This window comes from Giraffa tippelskirchi, chromosome 7 (genome assembly GCF_054371585.1).
Source record: "Giraffa tippelskirchi isolate mGirTip1 chromosome 7, T2T-mGirTip1v1.2.pri, whole genome shotgun sequence".
Lineage (NCBI taxonomy): Eukaryota > Metazoa > Chordata > Mammalia > Artiodactyla > Giraffidae > Giraffa > Giraffa tippelskirchi.
The window spans coordinates 146,153,148-146,178,436 of record NC_137281.1 but is presented as its reverse complement, the minus strand read 5'-3'; the positions used below and the strand labels follow the sequence as shown (position 1 = coordinate 146,178,436).

Sequence of the window (25,289 nt, the reverse complement as noted above, 5' to 3'; positions counted from 1 at the left end):
AGAAGGGAGCTGCTGTCTGAGCGAGAAGCGGCATCACTGGCCGGCTACGAGAAAGAGAGAGAGAGAGAGAGAACCCGGGATCGCGCTGGGGCTCCTGACCGGCCCTCCCAGGGACCCGCCTGCCCCACGCTGCCTGGCCCCGCCGGACTCTGCATCAACCTTACCTGCGGGGGCCTCCAGAATCTCCAGGACTTTCAGAGGATGCTCAGGCCGCCCACGGGGACCTCGGGGCAGCAGTGAGGGGGGCATCCAGCCCCCATCCAACTCTGGTCCTGCGCCAGGGGCTCCCCCTGGAGATGAGCATGGTGGTTTTCTCTTGGAGCCCCCTGGCTTGGTACGTCTGAGAAGATGCCTACCATGAGATTGTTCACTTGCTTCCTGCAGCTCCTGACGGGGCTAGCGTTGCCTGCCGTGCCCCCCCAGGTAAGACTCCCACCCCAAGCCTGGGAATGGGAAGGGGCGGGGCTCTGAAATCCCAGACCCACAGAGGGCAATGGCACCCCCAAGAATGTCCACACGCTTCCCAGGAGCCAGGCCGGACCCGGTCCTCTGGGAGGAGACCTCGGGCTGGACTGTCCCAGACTCCAGCCCCTGGGGTCTGTCTTGGCGGGGGCAGGGAAGCCACAGAGAAGGGAGGGAGGTTTCCTGTCTGGGCCCTGGAGCCCCCGGTGGCTTTGCTAAAAGCATCTCTCTGCTAATCCCAGTCAAGTCCCTGGCCTTGTGGTCAGGGTCGAGGCCCTGTGACCAGGCAGGTGCCCCAAGGACCTCTGACCTGGCCTGGTGGAAGGGAAGCCAGCCCAAGAGGCCATTGGTGGGGGAGGCTGGGCCCTGCCCCCACCAAGGCTCTAGGCTGAGCCCAGGGCTCCTGGGTGGGCTGGGGCAGGGGGGTGAGACAAGAGTCCCACTGTGCCCTCTTTCCCTGGGTGAGCAGCCTGAGGTCCTGAGTGCAGGGCCTGGGGAAGTCAGCAGAGCCCTTTTCCCAGGAGCTGGGTGAGTCTGGCTGCAAGCCAGCTGGGGCAGTGAAATCCTGACAAAGCCAATGAAGCTCCCTTCCCACCACGGTACCCCCATGGCCCTATCCCACTGCCCTGGGAGTCCCCGGCCCCAGCCCAGAAGTGGGTGGGCTGGACAAGTCCCACGAGGGGGCAGGAGAGCCATACCACCCGCCGCCCGCCCGCCTGCTGCAGGGCTGCTTAGAGGTGTAACTTTACCAGCGGCAGCAGCTCCTGGCGCCACCGGCTCCAGCGCCTCCGCTCCCACCAGCTGATGGCCTCACCCTGGGCTCTGGCACCTGGCCAAGGCAAGCTGCACAGGACCTAGCCGGGCTGCCTGGGGGCTGGGTAGAAGGGAGACCCCCATAGTCTCACCAGATCTTTGGGACATAGCAGGCAAATGGGTCTCCAAAAGCTTCTCTAGTCTCCCACCCTTTCCAAATGAGGAAACTGAGGCCAGAGAAAGTGGGACCCATCCAGGCTCCCTCAAGTTGTCAGTTGCACCTGGAAAGAGCGAGCCGTGAGATGAGGCAGCGTGTCCAAGCAGTAGGTGGGCAGGAGGGTGGCGGGGGCCTCTGTGCTCTTGCCAACGCACAGGACCCCAGAGCACAGAGGCCCAAGGTGGTCCTCCTCACCTCTGCACCTTTCTGTCCACAGCAGTGGGCCTTGTCTCCTGGGAACGTTTCATCGGAAGGTAAGCTGGCTGGGCGGGGAGGGCATGGTGCAGGGCTCCTCAAGCCCTCACATCCCAGGGCTCAGCAGCGAATGGGAAAGGGTTGGCATGAAGAGTTGGTGCAGGCCGATATTAAGTTGGAAGAGTCTGCAAGCTGGCTGAGGCCCTAGCTGACAGAGTTGGCAGGGCCTGAGAGATCCCCCTTGCATTGTGACCTGGAGGCCTAGAGAGGTCTCTTCCTGGGCCAGGGTCACCGGGCACCCAGAGAGCAGAGCAGGAGCGCATATACCCAGTGTCCAAACAGTTGGCTCAGAGCCCTTTCCCAGCATGATATAAGGGGGGAGATGGGGTCTTGGAAGGCAGTGCAGTGATGAGTGCCAAGGGCCAGACTGAGGGTCCAGAAGCAGGCTGCCGTGGGCCAGCAATCAAGAGGACCAGGGAGGGGCAAGAGGACTTCCCAGCAGCCACCCTGGAGGAACTTCAGGCATCTGAGGAGGCCTCTCCATTGATTACACACAGACAGAGTGAGTCGTGCCCTCCCCGGCCCCTCCACTCCCCACCCTAGGTTGCATCAAGGGAGACTCTTCAAAGGGCAAGACATTTGCCAAAGAGACATACGTGCAGAAGGCAGGAGACCCATGCCAGGCCCCCTGCCTTGCTCCTCCCTCCCTGCCTCTCCGAGACGTGCAGGCAGGCCACACACCACTTCCCACGGAAGAAAGGGAGCGTGTAGGAACGTGCGCACGCACACGCGTGGTAGCTTCTGCATGCTGGGAACACCCTCCCTCTACCACCTGGTAGCCAGCCTCTCCTGGACTTGGTCATGCTCTGCCAGCTTGAGTCCCAGGCCCCTTGGGCATTGAGAAGGTGGGGGTAGTAGCAGCCATTGATTTCACTGATACCCTCTCCACCGCCCTGCTGTCCCCTCTGGGACTGGCACAATATTAGGCTTTCTGGGATTTGGAGAGGGGCCCATCACCTTTCTCCACCCCATGACCCTTTTGATCTTTTTAGTATATTTTGGATAAAGAAGTCTGAGCCTCAGTTTCATCGTCTCTAAAATGGGAGTGTTAGACCACATGACATCTAAAGGTTCTTCTTCCCAGGTGGCAGGATTCTCTGACTCCATGGAGGAGTCCCAAGAGTATATATATCCCAAGGACCTAGGTGAGGAGGCTTGGAAGTGTCAATCCTTTAGGGCAGCTCCCTTGTCATCATCATCATCGATTAGGCAGCCTGTATTGTGACCAGGGAAAGTACTTTGGACCCCAGTTATCAAAACCCTGAAAATGACATCCCCACGTAACACCAGACAAGAGACAGCATGCTCTGTATTCTGCAGCCACAGACGTTGTTTCTTTTTACTGTTACTATTCATGGTAATAGTATCGGCCACTTTCTGTAACTCTGTGCCTGCCCACAAGCTGTGAACTAGGAAAGCACTCATATTCTCCACGTTTTGTAGATGAAGGCTCTGGGGCTCAGAGAGGCCCTTGGGGTTGCCTAAAGGCTCAGACACCCCTCAGGACATGTGGCAGAGCTGGAGTGCGTGACACCGAGCCTCCCCATGGCTCACAGCTGAGCAGGCATGAACAGGTTGTCTCTCGAGGCAGGCAGGCTGTGTGCTCTGCCGGTGACCACAGAGGGGATACCTGCTGGGTTCCGGCTGGCGCCCCGTGGCTCTGCCTAGTCGTGTTCCCTCACCCCCAACCAGTGGCCTCCCCGGGAGCTTGCTCTCAGGATGAAACATTTCCCATCCGGGAATCTCCTCTGTCCTGGGTGGTAAGCAGCTGGAGCCAGACCAGAAGCTTGCCCAGGGGCTGGCAAGAGGGCCTACTCATAGCCCTGGGGGCAGCCAGGCGCCTGCCTGGGTCATAGGCAACCCACCCCTGCCCCATTCCTCTCCCTGACCCTGGCCTCTGAGCAGGTCGGGGGCCAGAGGAAGTGCTCTCAGGAGCAGCTGAGCAGAGCTCTTTGCTGAGGGACTCAGCCCACATCTGGGAGTGGTCATCTCACTCTCTCAGCCGGCCCCTCGCCCAGCACCCTCTGTTTCTCCCACATCCCCAGACAGCAGCCCCAGAGATGAGCGGCCCTCTTCCTTGATGGCCACCAGGTAAACCAGGCCTAGCCCACCGCCTTCCCCGCCCTCTCCCAACGCTGTCTGGGCCGTGTGGCCCAGGACGTGCCGGGCTTCAGGGCCCTGGAGCCTGGGTCCTGTTGACGCAGTCCATGTGGTGGGCGTGGGGTGAACAGGAAGTCTCTTCTGCCTTCTCAGCCCTGCCGGGCTCTGGTTAACCTGGCAGTGGCCCCACAGCCCAGCTGGGCGGGAGTCTGCTTGTGGGATGGTAGAGGGCTTTGGGGCCCCTCCTCTGTTGCTGCGCTCTTCCTGATGGCTGGTCCCAGGGCGGGACCCTGAACCTTCTATGCCACTTTGGCAGCTGGCTATTCCTCTGCTGTTATTTACGTTTTCCAAGGCAGAGATTAAACGTTGAGAGTTATGTAGTGCTCATAAAGGTTTTAGACTAAACACGCACTCATGGAGTTACATTAGGGAGCTGCTCCTCTGACCTCTCCCTGCAAAGGCCAGCTTCCTGGGGCTTTGGGCTGCCTGGCGGACACGGCCTTGTTTCCTGCTTGGGTCCAGGGAGAGTGGCCCAGAGGCCTGGAGAGGCAGGATCAGGGAGGCCTCTGGTCCCCTTCTCTTCCCCGGACCCAGCCCTAGTGCCCCTGCAACAGACAGGGCAGAATGGAGCTGCAGACGCCCAGATAAGCACGGTTTATTGCTCTGTGCCGCCCCAGCCAGCTCCACGTGGACACACCGCCTCTTGGGTATTTTCCACCGGCTTGCAGCCTTTCCCCTAGCAGAGGGCTGAAGTTTATTTTTCCTCCGAGATTACCCTGAGACTCACGTCCTTGCAGGCTCAGTAGAATGGACTTCAGCCCCTTCTACCTCCTAGGAAGGGCCGTGGAAGGAAGTGAGGGGCTGCTGGGAACGGCCATTGCACCAGGGCAGAGGCTGCAGGGACCCCAGGTGGTCCAGCTCCCCTGTCCTCCCCGACCAGAGGAGAATGACCATCTAGTGCAGGGCAAGGTGACCCAGGATTGGCGATGTGTCTCCACCCGCAGTCTCAAGGCTGGGCTGAGTCGTGTGCGCAGTGCACACAGAGACACAGAGTGACTGTCAGAGCTGGAGGAGCCCTTAGCAACCATCTCTTCCCAGGCTGCTTCTTTTTCCCCAGCTGGAGAAACTGATACACCCAGAAAGATGCAGTGACCTCCCCAAGGTCACACAGCCAGCGCAGGGCCGGGACCAGGAGCCAGTCTCCTGGCTCTGGCTATTCACTTCCTGCGAGTCTGTGTTTGGGTCCAGGCCCCAGGCCCTCCCTGAAAGGAGCAGCGTCTTTTGAGAGACTCCAGATCAGGCCTCCAAAGATCTGGTCACAACCACCGGACATCGTGGGGGTTGGGGATGTCCCTGATAATTTTCAGTGAACTATCATCTACTCAATCAGTAATTACCTAGCCTGTGTTTACTGGGTGTTTGGGTGCCTGTCTTCAAGGAGCCTCAACTCGCTTGTAAAAATGATAAAAGCCACCAGTGACGGAGATAAAGCAAGCCCTTGGGGCTGAGTTATGCTCAAAAGAGGAACATCTGTTCATATCGGACAAGTTGGAAAAGGCTTCGGAGAGGAGGCAGGGAGGCAGGCCCGGAGGAATGGGTGGTGGGCTTTATTTGGTTAGAAATGAGAAGGGGGCAAGGAGCATGGATCAAAAGAAGGAATCTGAGTGATGCAGCCCTGGGCCCATGCGAGGGTGGTCCAACCGAAAATGGAGAGCGGGGATGACACATCGCTGGCTGCAGTCTGGGTCACCAGGCGGAGGAGCTGGCCCAGAAAGGAGAGGAAATAAGGACTAAGGGGAAGGTTCACCCTCCCTGCGGGACTCTCCAAGCCAGTCTTGCGGAACTTGCAGAGCTAACTGTATTCTGCCAATTCCCCAAAACCAAGGGAGGACCAGGTCAGGGACTGAGAAAGATCCAGAGGGCCTGGGGAGACTGCCAGGACATGCTCCTCCGAACTCCAAGGCCCCCGAGGCCGATGCCGGCACCTGAGCTGAGAACAGAGCCGAGAATCGCAAGCCCCTAAGAAGTTCTGTTCCCCTGGGATTTCCATCTAGCAGATGAGTGGGGGCGGGGGGGAGGGGGGCAGCTGTCATCCCAGAGGAATGACAGAAGGAGTTCAGAGCAGGGGGAGAGCTCACGTAGGCTGGGGGCTTCCTGGAGGAGTGGATGTGGGCTGAACCTGGGAGGGCCTGCCAGGCCCCAGGACCTGAGCCGGCTGTCTGCGCCTCCTTGCAGTGGTGCCCTTCCAGGAAGTGTGGAGCCGCAGCTACTGCCGGCCGGTGGAGACATTGGTGGACATCGTGTCTGAGTACCCTAGCGAGGTGGAGCACCTATTCAGCCCGTCCTGCGTCTCCCTGCTGCGCTGCACCGGCTGCTGCAGCGATGAGCAGCTGCACTGCGTGTCCCTGGAGACAGCCAACATCACCATGCAGGTAGGGAGACGCCCCAGCTCGGATCCCAGCCTTCCCTGCCATCCACAGCTGCTCAGAGGGCCACAGAGCCTGCCCCCCGAGAGGGGGGACCGGGAGAGGGCAGGCCAGGGTCACAGGACCCGAACTGACACCCAGGTGTTCTTACCCACAGCACTCTTCCTTTTTGAGCCCCCACCCCATCTTTGAGCCCCAACTCCTCCTCCCTTACCAGCTTTCTCAGGCCCTGGCTTAGCCCTATCCCAGGACACAAGATATCTGATTGAGGTTGGGAAAGAAATCTGTTCGGATTCAAGACATTCCTTTTTACACCAGGAGCATTTTGGTGCCCTGAGCTTTGCTTCCACACTCACACTCACAATGCTTGTGTTTTTTTTTTTCTGAGCACTTGAAACTTCAGAAATTTCTAAGCACTGTGCTTCAGAAATGTTACCTCAGCATTCAATCCTTGGAGCCAAGTGATATTCCCATTTCATAGAGGGAAGCTGAGCTTCAGAGATGATATTTCACCTACTTAGCGAGTGGAAAAGCTAAGATTTGAACATAGATCTTGCTGCCTTCAGAGCACGGGCCACCTTCCTACCATGTGCTTTGCTGATGGCCCTGGGAAGAGGGGGGATGGGAGCCTCCCTCAGGTCCGCAGGCAGGTAGGAGGGCTGTTAGCCCCACACTCCAAGCGGAATGAGGGTGTGTAGTACAGAAGTAAGTAAGTAAGCGTTAGTAGCTCAGTTGTGTCTGACTCTTTGCGATCCCGTGAACTGTAACCCACCAGTATCCTCTGTCCATGGGATTCTCCAGGCATGAATACTGGAGTGGGTTGCCAGGCCCTCCTCCAAGGGATCTTCCCTACCCAGGAATTGAACCCAGGTCTCCCGCATTGCAGGCAGATTCTTTACCATCAGAGCCACCAGGGAAGCCCGTGTAGTACAAAGGCTGGTGGGAAATAGGGAGTCTGGCCCTCCCCAAGGGGTGGCTGGACGGAGCATTGGAAATCTGCAGGCCACCTCCACAGTCCAGTCACCCAACCTTTGTCTTCTCACAGCTCGTGAAGTACCGTGCTCTGGACTCGCCCTTCTTTGTGGAGATGAGCTTCTCTCAGCACGTCCGCTGTGACTGCAGGTGGGTCCTCGGGTGCAGCCAGGACAGCCCCCCACGCACCTGGCGGCATCAGCCAGGGGTTGCCCATCCATGCTGCAGTCTGCGCCTCCTTCCTAGTTGATGGAGACCAGGAAAATCGGGGACCGGTAGCAGCGCAAGGAGCTGGTCCCAGGAGCTGGAGCATAGCTACTGAGAAGCCACACGGACAGAGGGAGCCAGGGTCCCTCCCAAACTGGCCAGGCTTGGGCATGCTGTCTTCCTCCTTGAGCTGGGAGGGGGATGCCAGGGCCCTGAAAAAGGCACTTGGACCCACGGGAAGGGGCAACAGGATTGAGGAGCTCAAAGACAGACAAACCCTGGTAGGAGGGAAGGGGCAGAGGGAAGGAAGCACGGGCTTTCTTTAAAGTCGAGTCTCCACCTGGCAGAGCCTCTCCCCAACACATCTTGCTGCTGGTGCCCAAGGCACTCTTAGCATTAGTTACTGGGAGCAGCAGGCCTGGCACCAGTGACTGGTTCAGGGGCACTCCTGATACCTCTGGGCCATGGGATGGAGGCACAGGACCAGAGGTCCTGAGCCATATCTTGGGGCAGGAAGAGGGGGAGAACCACCGTTTATGGTGCATCTACTCTGTGCCTCACCCAACATGGGCACCTGATCTGAGTGTGTTTTCTGATTTAATCAGCAAACATCTACTGAGCATTTACTGTATGCTAGGTATGGTCTCAGATGCTTGGGATACAGTGATGAGCAAGACAGACCAGGTCCTTGTTCTCCTAACCACCCATTTTACAGATGAGGAAACCGAGGCTTGCTATGGTTACATGATTTGCCACAGCTAGTGGGGTGACCCCAGCCTGTTGACCCCTAAACCTGCCCTTTCTCATGCTACCTCTCATGGCCATTACCACACTCTACAGAAGCCCCAGTACTGCCCTGGGCTTGGTCCTGCCTGGTGTCCGGGGCTCTGGCCACAGCTCTTGGACCTATACCACGGCTAGAGGCCCTGCCTCAATCTGTTTCCTCCCATCCTCCCTTGCCAGGGCTTGGCCATGTAACAACAGTTCAGTAGCAAATCCTCCTTGGCACAGTGCTAGACAGTGACCTTTCACCTTCCCCATCACCTTTGCCCTCATAACCTCTATGTTGGGGCAGACAGATGAGAAGATTAAGGGTCCAAGAGTGTCTCTGACTGGTCCCAGATGGCAGAGACAGGACCAGACAGTCCCAGGAGGTGCTGGTACCCTGCCCTGGCTCCCAAGGGAGACGGCCAGCCTAGAACAGCCTTCCCTGGCCCAAAGCTGACTGTCACCACGCTGTCCCACGCCCCCACCCTGGTTCCCAGGGAAGACTGTCGCCTTCCAGAGAGCTGAGCAACAGGGCCACCTTTCTTCTCTCTTCTGGGCCAACAGCCACGGCCCCGGGAGACAGAGCCGGGACAAGTCTGGTGACTGTGGGGCTTTTGATCACCTCCCGTCATCCCACTCCCTCACCCTGATCCCTGAGATTGCTGCAACGTCATACGTCCCAAGGGTAGGGTGGTGGCACTGTGCCTTGACAGGTGGCCTTGCCCCTCATTCACTGTCAGCGAGGAGACTCCCACAGGGCACTCTGGAAGGAAAGGGCACCCTGGCAGGTGCAAGGGAAGGAAGTGAACAGAGAAAGGCTGCAGAGAGCAGACTCAGTCCCTAGATTCGATTCCAAGAAGCAGAGGAGAGCAGAGGGGTGTGGAGAGGACCCCCAGGAGGGCATTTGCACCTCTCATAGTGGGGTCACCAGGGCCTAGAGTGGGAGTGGAAGCCCCCAGGCCTCTGGGCATCTCTCCCTCACTAGCTCCATGCTACCCCCTAGTGGCTTCATCAGCAACTACAGGGCCAGCCCCAGTGATGACCAGGGGAGTCTGGCCAGGGAACCCCCACCCACGGCTGTCCTAATTCTCCTCCGTTCCTCTCTCTGTTTTTCCAGACCTTGGTGGGAGAAGAGGAAGCCAAAAAGGTAAGCAGCCTGGCAGGGGTACTGGGCTGTTCTCAGGCCTGCCAACCCCTGACCTAGCATGGGGGCCCCCAGCCGCTCTGTCTTGACGCTTTTGGCTTATTGCAGGAGGAGACCCAAGGGCAGGGGCCCGAGGAAGAGAGAGGAGCAGAAACACAAAGACTGTCACCTGTGAGTGCGCGGGGGTGCCCAGGGATGGCAAGGAGGGTGCGGGCCAGAACCTAGAGATTCCAGGGCCTAGGAAGCCTCAGGTGAACCGAGACAAGAACCAGGAGGCCGTCCCAGCTTAGTTCTAAGTCTCTGTGTGGCCTTGAGAAAGTCACATTACCTCTCTGAGCCTAGTTTTTCTGTGTGTAGAATGAGGGTCAGGGGGGTCAAACAAGCATTCAGTCAATCTACAAACATTTACCAAGCACTTACTGTGTGCCAGGTACTTTTGTGGGCAGACCAATAATATTTCTGCCCTTACAGGGCTTACACTCTAGCATTAGAAAGTCCAAAAATTTACGACTGAGGCTGGCGGGCTACAGTCCATAGGATGGTAAAGAATCAGACCCGACTGAAGCGACTTAGCACACACACAGGCCAGGGGTCCAGTGGTTAAGACTCCACCTTCCAATGCATGGGTTGCTGGTTTGATCCCTGGTCAGGAAACTAAGGTCCCACATGTTTCAGAGTGTGGCCAAAAATTAAAAAAAAAAAAAAAGAAGTAAGAATTTTTTTTTTAAGTCCAAAAATTTAGCCAGGGTTACCTCCTGGAGCCAGACATCCTGGAATGTGAAGTCAAGTGGGCCTTAGAAAGCATCACTACAAACAAAGCTAGTGGAGGTGATGGAATTCCAGTTGAGCTATTTCAAATCCTCAAAGGTGATGCTGTGAAAGGGCTGCACTCGATATGCCAGCAAATTTGGAAAACTCAGCAGTGGCCACAGGACTGGAAAAGGTCAGTTTTCGTTCCAATCCCAAAGAAAGGCAATGCCAAAGAATGCTCAAACTACCGCACAATTGCACTCATCTCACATGCTAGTAAAGTAATGCTCAAAATTCTCCAAGCCAGGCTTCAGCAATACGTGAACCGTGAACTTCCAGATGTTCAAGCTGGTTTTAGAAAAGGCAGAGGAACCAGAGATCAAATTGCCAATATCCGCTGGATCATCGAAAAAGCAAGAGAGCTCCAGAAAAACATCTATTTCTGCTTTATTGACTATGCCAAAGCCTTTGACTGTGTGGATCACAATAAACTGTGGAAAATTCTGAAAGAGATGGGAATACCAGACCATCTGACCTGTCTCTTGAGAAACCTGTATGCAGGTCAGGAAGCAACAGTTAGAACTGGACATGGAAAAACAGACTGGTTCCAAATAGGAAAAGGAGTACGTCAAGGCTGTATATTGTCACCCTGCTTATTTAACTTATATGCAGAGTACATCATGAGAAACGCTGGGCTGGAAGAAACACAAGCTGGAATCAAGATTGCCGGGAGAAATATCAATAACCTCAGATATGCGGATGACACCACCCTTATGGCAGAAAGTGAAGAAGAACTAAAGAGCCTCTTGATGAAGGTGAAAGAGGAGAGTGAAAAAGTTGGCTTAAAGCTCAACGTTCAGAAAACTAAGATCATGGCATCTGGTCCCATCACTTCAAGGGAAATAGATGGGGAAACAGTGGAAACAGTGTCAGACTTTATTTTTTTGGGCTCCAGAATCACTGCTGATGGTGACTGCAGCCATGAAATTAAAAGATGCTTACTCCTTGGAAGGAAGGTTATGGCCAACCTAGATAGCATATTTAAAAGCAGAGACATTACTTTGCCAACAAAAGTCCATCTAGTCAAGGCTATGGTTTTTCCAGTGGTCATGTATGGATGTGAGAGTTGGACGGTGAAGAAAGCTGAGTGCCGAAGAATTGATGCTTTTGAACTGTGGTGTTGGAGAAGACTCTTGAGAGTCCCTTGGACTGCAAGAAGATCCAATCAATCCATCCTAAAAGAGATCAATCCTGGGTGTTCATTGGAAGGTCTGATGTTGAAGCTGAAACTCCAATACTTTGGCCACCTCATGCGAAGGGTTGACTCATTGGAAAAGATCCTAATGCTGGGTAGGATTGGGGGCGGAAGGAGAAGGGGACGATAGAGGATGAGATGGTTGGATGGCATCACCAAGTCGATGGACATGGGTTTGGGTAGACTCCGGGAGTTGGTGATGGACAGAGAGGCCTGGTGTGCTGCAATTCATGGGGTCGCAAAGAGTCGGACACGACTGAGCGACTGAACTGAACTGAACTGAACTGAACTGAACCTCCTGGAGGCCTTAGGGAAGGTAGAGGCCCTCACTGGCTCTCAGGCCAGTATTTCTTTCACTCTCCCAGGGAGCCTTGTGGTCTACTTGCTTTTCTTTCTTTGTCCATGTTACCTGTCCATTTGGCTTCACCTCTGGAGAAGGTGGCTGGAGTCCAGGCCTGAGTGTTGGGAGAGCAGAATTGGCAAAGGGCAACTCCAAATCTGTGAGAGTAAACAGTAAAAATAAAGTAGCTCACATGTGCAGTAATCCAGTCACACCGCGGTTCTCCTTCAAGGCCAGTCTCCTCCCAGCAACAGGACTGTCTCCACAGTTCTATCTTTTGCACAGATCTTCTCATGTCTTAGGGCTGGGGCTGGCCAAGTCCTACCCTGTGAGCCTGTCCCTGCAGGAGCAGACACGTCCACCCCACTCCCTAAAGCTAGGGATTCTGGGGAGGTTGGTCCCTGCAAGCATGTAGCCCTTATTTCTCCCCTGGTTCCAAGCAGTGACTAGGGGAAGGGCTGGCAGTCCCCACAGGGCTCCCCAACTGGGCAGCCCCAGATGGAAAGCGTCCTGTCCTAGCTGCTGGAGTAGCAGCCTTCAAATGTTTCTTTCGGGAATCTCTTGAAAGAACTTCCAAAGCCCACGTGCCCCCTTGTTCATTTTTAAGTCGACATTAACCTTTTTCATCAACATTGTAGATAGTTGCAAAGGATGTAATATATTAATATTTTAATATAAAGCCATTATATCACTCTCCAGATGTATCCTGTGGAATAAGCCATCCTAATTTAATACCATCATCCACTTTTTAAAAATCGTTTAACAACATCAAAAAATACACGAACACTCTCCTTTAATAGCTGCATATTTCCATTGCTTCTTTTTTCCTTGAACATGTCTTTTCATTTTACTTTCCCCACAGAATTTCAGCCTAATGTAATATTTTTTAAATAGTCAAACATCTTTTATGTACCACCTTGTCTTACTTATCTGCCACAACAATGGTATATGAGTTTGAATTATTTTAAATTTTTCAGTGAGCAGAAAACTCAAAATTAAATTTTTTCTTGGAATGAATTATCACAGTAATTATTAGTAGCACCCATTGGTTAAAACAGCACAGATACATTATATTTTACTAGATGCTAAGCACAAAAGGACAATCAATCTTACTGGGATTGCATCTCAATGAGATGGATGCAGCTACTTCTTTTCAATTAGTTGATGAACCTGGCAGTGAACGTTATCTCCTGCCAGACTGAGACAGAATTCAACAGTAATTCCATTCCTGTTCACTTTTTGCAGATGAAAAGATTGAAAAACCATGTTCACATAAATAAGTAAATGGAGCTGGGTGTTACTCAATCATTTGAACTCCTTCCAAGTTATCAATATTTGCCGAAAACCTGAAAGTGATCTGCTGTAAGAATTTACTTCTCTTGACATATTAGCTAACAATTTAGCTAATCTCTTCAATTTTGTTGAAAGCAGATGTGGAAACCACCCGACTTGCGAAAGACTTGGTTACCCGATCGCTCACCATATTTCTTTTCTCAACCACCTACACCAATATCTATCAAGTTATTCTTTCATTCAGTGTCCCCCTGAATCCTTTTTACCTTGGGGCAAAGTACTGTAACAGGAGCTTCCTTCCTTTCTGAGGGAGAAGGGCCTTTGGCAACAAGATTATGGGAAATAGACCTCTGTTGCAGACAGTTTTTGGGCGGAATGCAGGTAGAGGGTGGGAGCAGATTCCTTTAACACCACCAATACTCAAAATACTTCATGTGCATCCAGGGGTTCCAGTATCCTCGTTTGAAGATTGCTGCCCCAAAGTAACCAAAGGTATTGGTGCATGGAGCCAGACTGTGTTCAAAGCCGGCTTTGTCACTAACTTGCTGTGTGACCTTGGGCAAGTTTCTTAATCTCTCTGAGCCTCCGTTTCCTCATCTGCCAAAGGATGATCGTAATTGCGCCCTTTCTCCTGGAATATTGTTAAGGGTAAATGAGAGAGTGCTTGGCACAGGGCTGAGCACCTGGGTAAGTGCTTGGTGAAGGCCAGTTCCTAGCTGCTTCTCAGCCTCGTGCAAACAGAGATCCAGGAGCACTGCAGGCTCTCCGTGCTCCCTGTCCAAGCTTCCCCTCCGGGAAGTCCTCCCTCCCATAGGAGGGACCCCACCCTCCATCCTGAGCTGATACCCTCTTTCTGTGTTTGGTCTCTGGCAGGTGCGGTGGTACTGTTTGCCGGAGGTAACCAGTCCCTCGGAGGAGAGAGACGCCCCCACACCTGGCTCGTGTATTTATTACCGTCACATTCTCAGTTACCTCCCTGCTGGCACCTGCCCTCTATTTATTAGCCAATTGTATCCCTGCTGAATGACTCACTCCCTCCATGGGACAGGACCCTCAGGAATTCAGTGCCTTAAACAGAACGTGAGAGAAAGAAGACAGACCCATGTGGCTTCAGCTTGAGAAGGAGCAAGACTTGTGGCTTTGTGAGGGGCAGGCTTGGCCCCAGAGGCCCCAGGGGTCTCCAGGAGGCTGGAGAAGGAAGGACTGGAGACCCACCGCCTGCCCTCCCGGAACCTTGGGCTCCGCACAGACCAGCAACCCTTGCTGGGGCAGCTCCTGGTGGAAGTGGGGGGTGGAGGCCCCTGCTCTGGCCACCCTGGCCCTGCTGAGAGGGTGGGCGGGCAGCCACTCTGCACCCTGGAGGTCGGACATTCAGCTCTGGAGAACAGTGCTTGCCTGGGGGGCCTCTGCCACTCCTCGTCCCCTCGGTCTCGCCTCACCTCTTAACTGCTGCTTGTGCTGGGACGTTGTTCTTTGTGGCCAAGGCATCATCATCCCGCCCCTCTCAAGGACACAGGCAAAGAGTGGGCTCCAAGCTGGACATGGAGCGAGCTGCCCTCGCGTGGCTGTCTGACCGCCAAGCCAGATTCTCTTGAATAAAGTATTCTAGTCTGAAACTGCTTTCCAGGGGAGTGTTCCTGCCAGAGCAGCGGGCGACAGCAGGAAATGGAAGGGGGACAAAGGAAAGAGGACCCTGGGCTCCAAGGCTGCCTGGGGGTGGGGGGCGGGGGTGGGGTCCAGCCTGCAGCTCCCTGCGGCATCTTCTCCAGATGCTTTAGGCAAAACCCTGAGGCCTGCTCTTCCGATAATGAGGGGTTCCCAGAATGGAGGCTTGGCCCTAAACTTGGGGGCCCAGGCCTTAGCCACCCCTGAACACCCTCAAATTCAAGAGTGCAGTCCTCTTCCCCTGGCACCTGCCACCTTCCCCAGGGCCACCCTAGCCCAGCCCAATGCCCGGCTCTCAGGTGCCACAGCTCCTGGCTCCAGGGACCTAAACTGCACCACCTCCAGCCCTCTCTGGCTGCTGAATACAGGGACTGGCAGATGCTGCCTGATTTCTTCCGCCCTGGACCTCCCATCTTCCTGTTTCCTCCTGAATGTCTTGGCATGAAAGGAGGAAAAAAATGCTTCCCCCCCCCCAATCCAAACCACTTATTATCTGACTCTCTTCAGCCTCCGATCCCCAAGGTGTGTCTGTTTTTCTCTTGTGTTTAGGGACAGGGTGCTCCCTGTTCTCTCTGATTGCAAGCTGCTCAGATAAAGCCACAGGGCCCGGGGACGGAGCCCTCCTCAGGCTTTGGAGGGAAGCCAGGGATGGTCTGGGTGGGGTAGCCCTGCCGAGGCAGCTGCCCTTGGTGGTCTATCCACCACTGAGGCCTGGGCCGCCCTGGAGGACACTCCGGTCAGAGTGTGCTTCTGGCCGGCGATCACAGAGTGGGTGTGGGCCGGCCCCACAGGACATGCTTTGTGGGAAAAAGGTATTTTCTCTTCTGCTTCTTCCCTCTTGGGCTACACCCATTCCGAGCCATTGCCTCGGAGGGATGGATAGCTGAGAAAAGCAGCCCTCCCCTTTAGTCAGGCTCTGATGGGGCCCCAGGGACACTACCCCAGCCCTTGTAGCATGTCCCAGGCTCTCAGCTTCACAAGTCACCCACATGGAGGTCTGCCTCCCCACCCAGACCAGCCACCCCTGGAGAGAACTAGACCAGGGGAGCAGCCAGAGGCCAGAAGCAAAACTCTGCATCTGTGGCCAGAACCTCACAGCTGGAGCCAGTAGGAAGGGAGCTGACTGGTGCATCTGACCACCCTGGCCATCCTTTCAGGTCATTCAGGACGTAGCAGGCCCTTTTCTTTTGCTCTTTATCTCTTTGTGGAGCTCCAACTGTGTACCTAGGCACCAGGGACACAGTAGGGAATAAAACAAACAGGACCTGCTCTCATGGATCTCGTATTTGAGTGGAGACATGGACTGTAATCATGGATTCAGGATGTGGAGTGGACTTCATTGTTTTTTACATTGGAGACTGGACCCAGCGCTTAAAAGAAAGGGGTCTTAAGCAACCTCACACTTTTTAAAACAAAGAATCAGCAATTTGGGGCTGGACACATCTGTCTACAGGATTTATGATTAATAAGAGATGGCTGCAGTAGTCCTGCTAGGCTCAAACATCACCCAGCACACCCTTCTTCAGTCTCCATAAGCAGAGGGCCAGGGGTGGGTGGGTAACAGACAGAGAGGGAGGGGTAGTCGTTGGATATCTGGGTTGCTGGTGTCTTCCCCTCCTCTCCCTGGAGCTGGATTTGCCATTCAGATTAGCCCGTGTTCTATCTGGCTGGAGTTTGGAGAGATGGAGAACTGAATGGTGACAGGGGACAGGGAGAGGGGACACTTCGGGACATCCAGCAGTCATTTCTTACAGGTTGGGGGACGTGGGGAAGCTGAATGGCTGTGAGCTGCCTTGCCCATGGTCTCCCAAGAGGGAAACCTGCAGGTGAAGAGACCCCATAGGCTACAGGCTGTGGGCGTAGGTTTGGGGCAATCGCTGAGTGGGGGTGTCAAGTATAGACCTGGAAAAGGAACATAATAGGGAACAGAGTAATGGGGTAACCCTGCAGTGCACCTACAGAACAGTTGGCATCTCAATGCCTACCATACCAGGTACATTCACAGCTAGAGAAGAAATGGCCTCTGCTAAGAGGAATTCTCCCCCTGATTTCTCCTTCCTGACCCTGTAAAAAAGAGAAAAGGACTTTGGACAGGAAAGTGGTGAGGGGTCTAAGGGCGGACCATGCCTCTTTCCGCTCGCTCGAGTTCAGTCCAGGAGTGAAAGGAGTTAGCCTTCAATTAGATGAACCAGCTTAGATGAGGCCAGGCCTTTAATAAATTAAAGTGACAGGAACATTAGAAGATCTGCCCAAGATGCTATTAAGAAACAGGAAAAGGAGAATCAACATAGTTCATCTAGAAGCAAGGATGAGAGAAAGAAACTGGTTTGTTTGTATTCCTGTGGCTTGCTCAATAAGCAATTGATACATGTAAACAGAGAAATTAATGAGAAAACGTTCTTATTGCCAGCGTATGGGTCTGGCACATTAGAGATGGCCCTTTCTTTGAATCTGAGTAGACCTGGGTCTGCTTTGACCAATAGAGTATGGCAGAAAGGACCCTATAATGATTCCAAGTCCTTTAAAGAGGACTGGCAGCTTCTGCCTTGGTCTCTTGGAACCCTGAGCTGCCATGTGAGAAGTCCAACTATGGTGAGGTCACCATGTTGGAAGGAAGCCCAAGCCAGCAATATAGATGTGTGGGGAGGAGGCAGGGGGGATCAGTCAGCCTCCAATTGTTCCAACTCCCGGGCATTACAGTCATCTCAAATGAACCCTCAGATCCCCTAGAGAACAGACAGACTGGGACTTCCCTGGTGGTTCAGTGGTTGGGAGTCTGCCTTCCACTGCAGAGGAAGTGGGTTCAATCCCTGCTTGTGGAACTGGGATCTTACATGCTGCAGGGCAACAGTCTGTGAGCTGCAACTACTGAGCCGGCACACTCCAGAGTCCCTGCTCCACAACAAGAGGACCCTGTGCACCACAACAAAGACCCAGCACATCCAAATAAATAAATAAGGAAATTGTTTCCCACTAAAAAAAAATTAAAAAGAGAGAGGAGAGAGAAGCTGTGCCCACTGTACCTTAATTGATTTCCTCATTGTTGAATTATAAAATAAAATAATAACAGAGTATTTGGAGGCAGTTTTCATGCAGCAATGGAGGCTTCATGGAAATACGGAAAGGTGATGAGACAGTGTCTGGGGAACATTTTCTAGACCAGGAGGTCACAGAAGGCCTCCCTGTGGAGGTGACCTTTATGGTGAAGTTATGGTCATGTGACGATTACTCCAAAGCAGGACAAGAGCCCTTCAAACATAAAACACAGCTGATGCTAAATCCTGGAAGGAATCCCAGTGTGTCTGGAGCCTGAAGGGCAAGGGAGGAAGGGCTGTGAGATGTGATGTTAGAGGTAGGCAGATTGTGAAGGGCTTTGCAGGGTAAGGAGTTTGAATTTTGTTATAATGTGGAGGGAAATTATTGGAGGGGTTCAAGCAAGGAAACAAAGTGATAATCTGCACATTTTTTGAAAGTTCACTCTGCCTTCTGTGTGGAGAATGGACCCTAGGGGCATGAGACCAGAGGTACAAATACCACTGAGAAGGCCAGAAGAGAGTTTGGTCTTAATTATGCATGTGAGCTGGTTACCCTGATCATTCATTCATTCGTAAACATTTTTTGAGTCTACTAGGACCAGGAATTTTGTAATGGATACATGTGTGAAGGGGCAAAATATATTAGCACATGAAAGTCTTTCCAGTTCAGTTCATTCACTCAGTCGTGTCCGATTCTTTGCAACCCCATGGACGGCAGCACTCCAGGCCTCCCTGTCCATCACCAACTCCCAGAGTTTACTCAAACTCATGTCCATTGAGTCCGTGATGCCATCCAACCATCTCATCCTCTGTCGTCCCCTTCTCCTCCTGCCTTCAATCTTTCCCAGCATCAGGGTCTTTTCAAATCAGTCAGCTCTTCAAATCAGGTGGCAAAAGTATTGGCATTTCAGCTTCAGCATCAGTCCTTCCAATGAATATTCAGTACTGATTTCCTTTAGGATGGACTGGTTGGATCTCCTTGCTGACCAAGGGACTCTCAAGAGTCTTCTCCAACACCACAGTTCAAAAGCATCAATTCTTCGGTGCTCAGCTTTCTTTATAGTCCAACTCTCACATCCATATACGACTTCTGGAAAAACCATAGCTTTGATTAGACAGACCTTTGCCGGCAAAGTAATGTCTCTGCTTTTTCATAAGCGGTCTAGGATGGACTTAGTTTCCGAAACTTGAGTTTTAAGCCAACTTTTTCACTCTCTTCTTTCACTTTCATCAAGAGGCTCTTTAGTTCTTCTTCGCTTTCTGCCATAAGGATGGTGTCCTCTGCATAGCTGAGGTTATTGATATTTCTAACAGCAATCTTGATTCCAGCTTGTGTTTCTTCCAGCCCAGCGTTTCTCTTGATGTACTCTGCACGTAAGTTAAATAAGCAGGGTGACAATATATAGCCTTGATGTACTCCTTTTCCTATTTGGAACCAGTCTGTTCCATGTCCAGTTCTAACTGTTGCTTCCTGACCTGCATACAGGTTTTTCAAGAGGCAGGTCAGATTGTCTGGTATTCCCATCACTTCATGAGAAATAGATGGGGAAACAGTGGAAACAGTGTCAGACTTTATTTTTTTGAGCTCCAAAATCACTGCTGATGGTGATTGCAGCCATGAAAATAAAAGATGCTTACTCCTTGGAAGAAAGGTTATGATCAAACTAGATAGCATATTTAAAAGCAGAGACATTACTTTGCCAACAAAGGTCCGTCTAGTCAAGGCTATGGTTTTTCCAGTGGTCATGTATGGATGTGAGAGTTGGACCGTGAAGAAAGCTGAGCGCCGAAGAATTGATGCTTTTGAACTGTGGTGTTGGAGAAGACTCTTGAGAGTCCCTTGGACTGCAAGAAGATCCAACCAGTCCATCCTAAATGAGATCAATCCTGGGTGTTCATTGGAAGGACTGATGTTGATGCTGAAACTCCAATACTTTGGCTACCTCATGTGAAGAGTTGACTCATTGGAAAAGACTCTAATGCTGGGAAGGATTGGGGGCAGGAGGAGAAGGGGACGACAGAGGATGAGATGGTTGGATGGCATCACCAAGTCGATGGACATGGGTTTGGGTAAACTCCGGGGGTTGGTGATGGACAGGGAGGCCTGGCGTGCTGCAGTCCATGGAGTTGCAAAGAGTCGGACATGACTGAACAACTGAACTGACAAACTGACTAGGTTGGTCATAGTTTTTCTTCCAAGGAGGAAGCATCTTTTAATTTCATGGCTGCAGTCACCATCTGCAGTGATTTTGGAGCCCCCAAACATAAGGTCTCTCACTGTTTCCACTGTTTCCCCATCTATTAGCCGTGAAGTGATGGGACCAGATGCCATGATCTTAGTTTTCTGAATGTTGAGTTTTAAGCCAACTTTTCCACTCTCCTCTTTCACTTTCATCAAGAGGCTCTTTAGTCCCTCCTCCCTTTCTGCCATAAGTGTGATGTCATCTGCATATCTGAGGTTATTTATATTTCTCTGGCAATCTTGATTCAGCTTGTGCTTCCTCCAGCCCAGCGTTTCTCATGATGTACTCTGCATATAAGTTAAATAAGCAGGGTGACAATATACAGCCCTGATATACTCCTTTCCCAATTTGGAACAAGTCTGTTGTTCCATGTCCAGTTCTAACTGTTGCTTCTTGACCTGCATACAGATTTCTCAGGAGGCAGGTCAGGTGGTCTGATATTCCCATCTCTTAAAGAAATTGCCACAGTTTGTTGTGATCCACACAGTCAAAGGCTTTGGCATAGTCAATAAAGCAGAAGTAGATGTTTTTCTGGAACTCTCTTGCTTTTTCGATGATCCAACAGATGTTGACAATTTGATCTCTGGTTCCTGTAGCTTTTCTAAATCCAGCTTAAACATCTGGAAGTTCACGGTTCACGTATTGCTGAAGCCTGGCTTGGAGAATTTTCAGCATTACTTTGCTAGTGTGTGAGATGAGTACAATTGTGTGGTAGTTTGAGCATTTTTTGGCAATGTCTTTCTTTGGGATTGGAATGAAAACTGACCTTTTCCGCACTGCTAAGTTTTCCAAATTTGCTGGCATGTTGAGTGCAGCATTTTCACAGCATCATCTTTCAGGATTTGAAATAGCTCAACTGGAATTCCATCATCTCCACTAGCTTTGTTTGTAGTGATGCTTCCTAAGGTCCACTTGACTTCGCATTCCAGGATGTCCGGCTCTAGGGGAGTGATCACACCATTGTGATTGTCTGGGTCATGAAGATCTTTTTTGTACAGTTCTTCTGTGTATTCTTGCCACCTCTTCTTAATATCTTCTGCTTCTGTTAGGTCCATACCATTTCTGTCCTTTATTGTGCCCATCTTTGCATGAAATGTTCCCTTGGTATCTCTAATTTTCTTGAAGAAATCACTAGTCTTTCCCATTCTATTGTTTTCCTCTATTTCTTTGCATTGATCACTGAGGAAGGCTTTCTTATCTCTCCTTGCTATTCTTTGGAACTTGCATTCAAATGGGTATATCTTTTCTTTTCTCCTTTGCCTTTTGCTTCTCTTCTTTTCATAGCTGTTTGTAAGGCCTCCTCAGACAGCCATTTTGCCTTTTTGCATTTCTTTTTCTTGGGAATGGTCTTGATCCCTGTCTCCTGTACAATGTCACAAACCTCCGTCCACAGTTCTTCAGGCACCTTGTCAAATCTAATCCCTTGACTCTATTTGTCACTTCCATTGTATAGCAGGAAGGGATCTGATTTAGGTAAAACCTGAATGGTCTAGTGGTTTTCCCTATTTTCTTCAATTTAAGTCTGAATTTGGCAATAAGGAGTTCGTGATCTGAGCCACAGTCAGCTCCCAGTCTTGTTTTTGCTGACTGTATAGAGCTTCTCTACCTTTGGCTGTAAAGAATATAACAAATCTGATTTCAGTGTTGACCATCTGGTGATGTCCATGTGTAGAGTCTTCTCTTGTGTTATTGGAAGAGGGTGTTTGCTATGACCAGTGCCTTCTCTTGGTAAAACTCTGTTAGCCTTTGCCCTGCTTCATTCGGTACTCCAAGGCCAAATTTACCTGTTATGCCAGGTGTTTCCTGACTTCCTACTTTGGCATTCCAGTCCCTTATAATGAAAAGGACATATTTTTTGGGTGTTAGTTCTAGAAGGTCTTGTAGGTCTTCATAGAACCGTTTAACTTCAGCTTCTTCAGCATTATTGGTCAGGGCATAGGCTTGGATTACTGTGATATTGAATGGTTTGCTTTGGAAACAAAGAGAGATCATTCTGTTGTTTTTGAGATTGCATCCAAGTACACATTTTGGACTCTTTTGTTGACTATGATGGCTACTCCATTTCTTCTAAGGGATTCTTGCCCACAGTAGTAGATATAATGGTCATCTGAGTTAAATTCACCCATTCCAGTCCATTTTAGTTCACTGATTCCTAAAATGTCGATGTTCACTCTTGCCATCTCCTATTTGACCACTTCCAATTTGCCTTGATTCATGGATCTAACATTCCAGGTTCCCATGCAATATTGCTTTTTACAGCATCAGACTTTACTTCCATCACCAGTCATATCCACAACTCGGCGTTGTTTTTGCTTTGGCTCCGTCTCTTCATTCTTTTGGGAGTTAGTTCTCCACTGATCTCCGGTAGCATATTGGGCACCTACCGACCTGGGAAGTTCATCTTTCAGTGTCCTATCTTTTTGCCTTTTCATACTGTTCATGAGGTTCTCAAGGCAAAAATACTGAAGTGGTTTGCCATTACCTTCTCCAGTTTTGTCAGAACTTTCCACCATGACCCATCCATCTTGGGTGGCCCTACATGGCATGGCTCGTAGTTTCATTGAGTTAGACAAGGCTGTGGTCCATGTGATCAGATTGGTTAGTTTTCTGTGATTGTGGTTTTCAGTCTGTCTGCCCTCTGATGGAGAAGGAAAGAGGCTTATGGAAGCTTCCTGTTGGGAAAGACTGACTGAGGGGGAAACTGGGTCTTGTTCTGATGGGTGGGGCCATGCTCAGTAAATCTTTAATCCAATTTTCTGTCGAGGGCTGGGCTGTGTTCCCTCCCTGTTATTTGAGGGAAGCCAAACTATGGTGGAGGTAATGAAGATAATGGCGACTTCCTTCAAAAGGTCCCATGCATACACTGCTACACTCAGTGCCCCCAACCCTGCAGCAGTCCACTGCTGACCTGTACCTCAGGAGATACCCAAACACAGTTCTGTCTCAGTCTCTGTGGGGTCTCTGGATCCTGGTGTGCACAAGGTATGTTTGAGCCCTCTGAGCATCTGTGGTGGGTATGGGGTTTGATTCTAAATGTGATTTCACCCCTCCTACCGTCTTGCTGGGGCTTCTCCTTTGCCCTTGGATGTGGGGTATCTGCTCAAAGTCTTTCCAGTTTCCCACTTACTGAAGAAAACCCCATTCTGGAAGAAAGAAGGATAAAGAGAGAGGTTAGAAAGGCTAAGATGTCTACCTGAGAACCAAGAGAGAGAAGGCACAATGGGAGAGGGAAATAAAAGACATCAGGGTCGGAGCTAGAGAAGGAGCTTGGTGTTCTGTTGGAGCTTCTGATGATAAGTATGGGGTGTGAAGGAAGTGACTTGGGAAATGTTGCTACACTACTTTGCTAATGTTGAAGGCCCTAATTTTTTGTTTTGCTTTGGTTTCTTAGTTCTGTGGCTTGTGGCGTCACAGTTCCCCCACCAGGAATTGAAACTGAGCCCCTGGCAGTGGAAGCACAGAGTCCTAACCACTGTCCTGCCAGGGAATTCCCAAAGGTTCTAGTGTTCTTTTCTTTAAAAATTAATTATTTATTTGTTCATGTTAGGCTTCACTGGGTCTGCATTGCTTTTTCTAGTTGCAGTGAGCAGGGGCTGCTCCCTAGTTGCAGTGGGCAGATTTCTCATTGCAGTGGCTTCTGTTGTTGCAGAACACAGGCTGTAGGCATATGAACTTCAGTAGTTGTGGTGTACAGGCTTAGTTGCCCCAGCACATGTGGAATCTTCCTGGACCACGGATCTAACCTATGCCCCCTGCATTGGCAGGCGGATTCTTAAACACTGGATCACCAGGGATGTCCAGCCCTAATGTTCTTAGGCAGAAGTGGAGCCCAGTGAAAAACCTGGATTAGCTGGGTTGTACAGAGATATATATAGGGCTTCTTATATATATAGATATCTACATAGATATATAGGGCTATATATAGAGATATATAGGGCTATATATTTCTATATATATAGATATATATATAGGGCCAGGGCTTCTATATTTTTCTGTATATATAGATATATATAGGGCTAGGGCTTCCCAGGTGGCACTAGTGGTAAAGAACTCGCCTGCCAATTCAGGAGACATAAGAGACGCAGGTTCGATCCCTGGATCGGGAAGATCACTTGGAGGAGAGCATGGCAACCCTTTCCAGTATTCTTTCCTGGAGAATCCCATGGACAGAGAAGCCTGGAAGGCTACAGTGCATTGATTTACGAAGAGTCAGACACAATTGAAGTGACTTAGTACACGCACACACACACATACAGAGATAGCTAAGACATTTTCCCTGACCCTAAAAAGAGAGTCAAAGGAATCAGATACACACAAATGATCACAATAGAAGGGAAAAAGTCCATGTAGATTCAACAAATCCAGATGGAGTGCTATTAAAGAAATCTGAACCAATGTACACATGGAGAAAATCAGGGTCAGCTTTGCAAAGGCAGTGACACTGAGAAATAGGCCAGATTGAGTGTGGGGAGATGGCTGGGAAACCCATTAACAGGTTGGAGACAACCTATTAACAAAGACTTGGGGTAGAAAAGCCAGGGGTTTTCAAGTGGTTCAGTGTAGCTGATGTGATGCCTAAGGTACCAGCAGATGGAAAAGGCAGGAAGGGGAAGGTGAGCTGGACCCCAGACACCGTCCTACGGAATTAGGACTTTGCAAAGCAGTGGGAGGCACTGAAATGTTTTAAGCATGAGTGTGGTGTGATCTTGGCATTCAAGGTTGAAAGAAAACTTAAAAATAATCCATTTCTGTCTCCTTATCTTGCAAATGAAGAAGCTGAGGCCCAAGGATCAAACTGGGTGTCCTGCATTGCAAGCAGATTCTTTACCCTCTGAGCCACCAGGGAAGCCCAAAGGCTGAGGACCAGGTGTGTCCAAAGCAATGGAAGTTAAGTGAGCCAGAATTTCGTGACTGACCAGTGACTGGAATGGATTTGAATCCAGATCCGAATCCAGAACCTGTGCTCTCTACCCCTCACCATATCATCTCGTCTCAGGATGGAGCACAGAGGAGAGGAGGCGGGGAGGCGAACGGTGTCTGCTCCAAATCTGAGAAGCAGGCCAGACATCTATGAGGTGGGTCCACAGCACAGGCCCCTCCGCACACTCTGGTGGGAAACCAAGGCTCCAGACAGGGCGGTGACAGGACAGGGCCGTGGTGTGGAAAGATGATTCTGTCAGCACTGAAGCCCAGCAGCTGTTTTTTCTAGAGAAAGCTGAACCTCCCCTTTCCTCAGAGGAGCCTGGAGCTCCCCTCCTGGCCCCCCACAGCCCACCCAACACTGGCTGTGACTGAGGCAGATGAGAGCCTGGTCCCTGCTAGCTGTCTGTAGGCCCCACCTCACAGGCCATGAGGCTCCAGGGAAACAAGATGGCATGTTTCTAGTTTCTGAGGTAACTTTGTT

General features: G+C 51.2%; 1 protein-coding gene and 1 long non-coding RNA gene across 6 annotated transcripts; one reads left to right on the top strand and one right to left on the bottom strand.

The window, feature by feature from the left end:
• On the top strand, positions 1-14,558 carry PGF (placental growth factor). Of its 5 annotated transcripts, none has more exons than XM_081509241.1 (7): positions 1-423; positions 1,653-1,686; positions 6,023-6,219; positions 7,259-7,335; positions 9,278-9,307; positions 9,413-9,475; positions 13,816-14,558. In XM_081509241.1, exons 1-7 carry the CDS (start codon positions 349-351, stop codon positions 13,841-13,843), a joined length of 504 nt encoding a protein of 167 aa, XP_081365367.1. In that variant the 5' UTR covers positions 1-348; the 3' UTR covers positions 13,844-14,558. The 5 variants fall into 5 exon arrangements, with proteins under 5 accessions (XP_081365367.1, XP_081365366.1, XP_081365365.1 ...); XM_081509240.1 differs by having other exon boundaries at positions 1,650-1,686; XM_081509239.1 differs by lacking the exon at positions 13,816-14,558 and adding an exon at positions 10,362-11,850 and having other exon boundaries at positions 1,650-1,686.
• LOC145513300 (uncharacterized) lies at positions 10,977-25,268 on the bottom strand. Its single transcript, XR_014059284.1, has 3 exons — positions 24,802-25,268; positions 22,940-23,028; positions 10,977-11,807 (listed from the first exon to the last, which is right to left on the bottom strand). It is a non-coding gene; the product is annotated as an uncharacterized LOC145513300 (long non-coding RNA).
• Between the last annotated feature and the right edge of the window lie 21 nt (positions 25,269-25,289).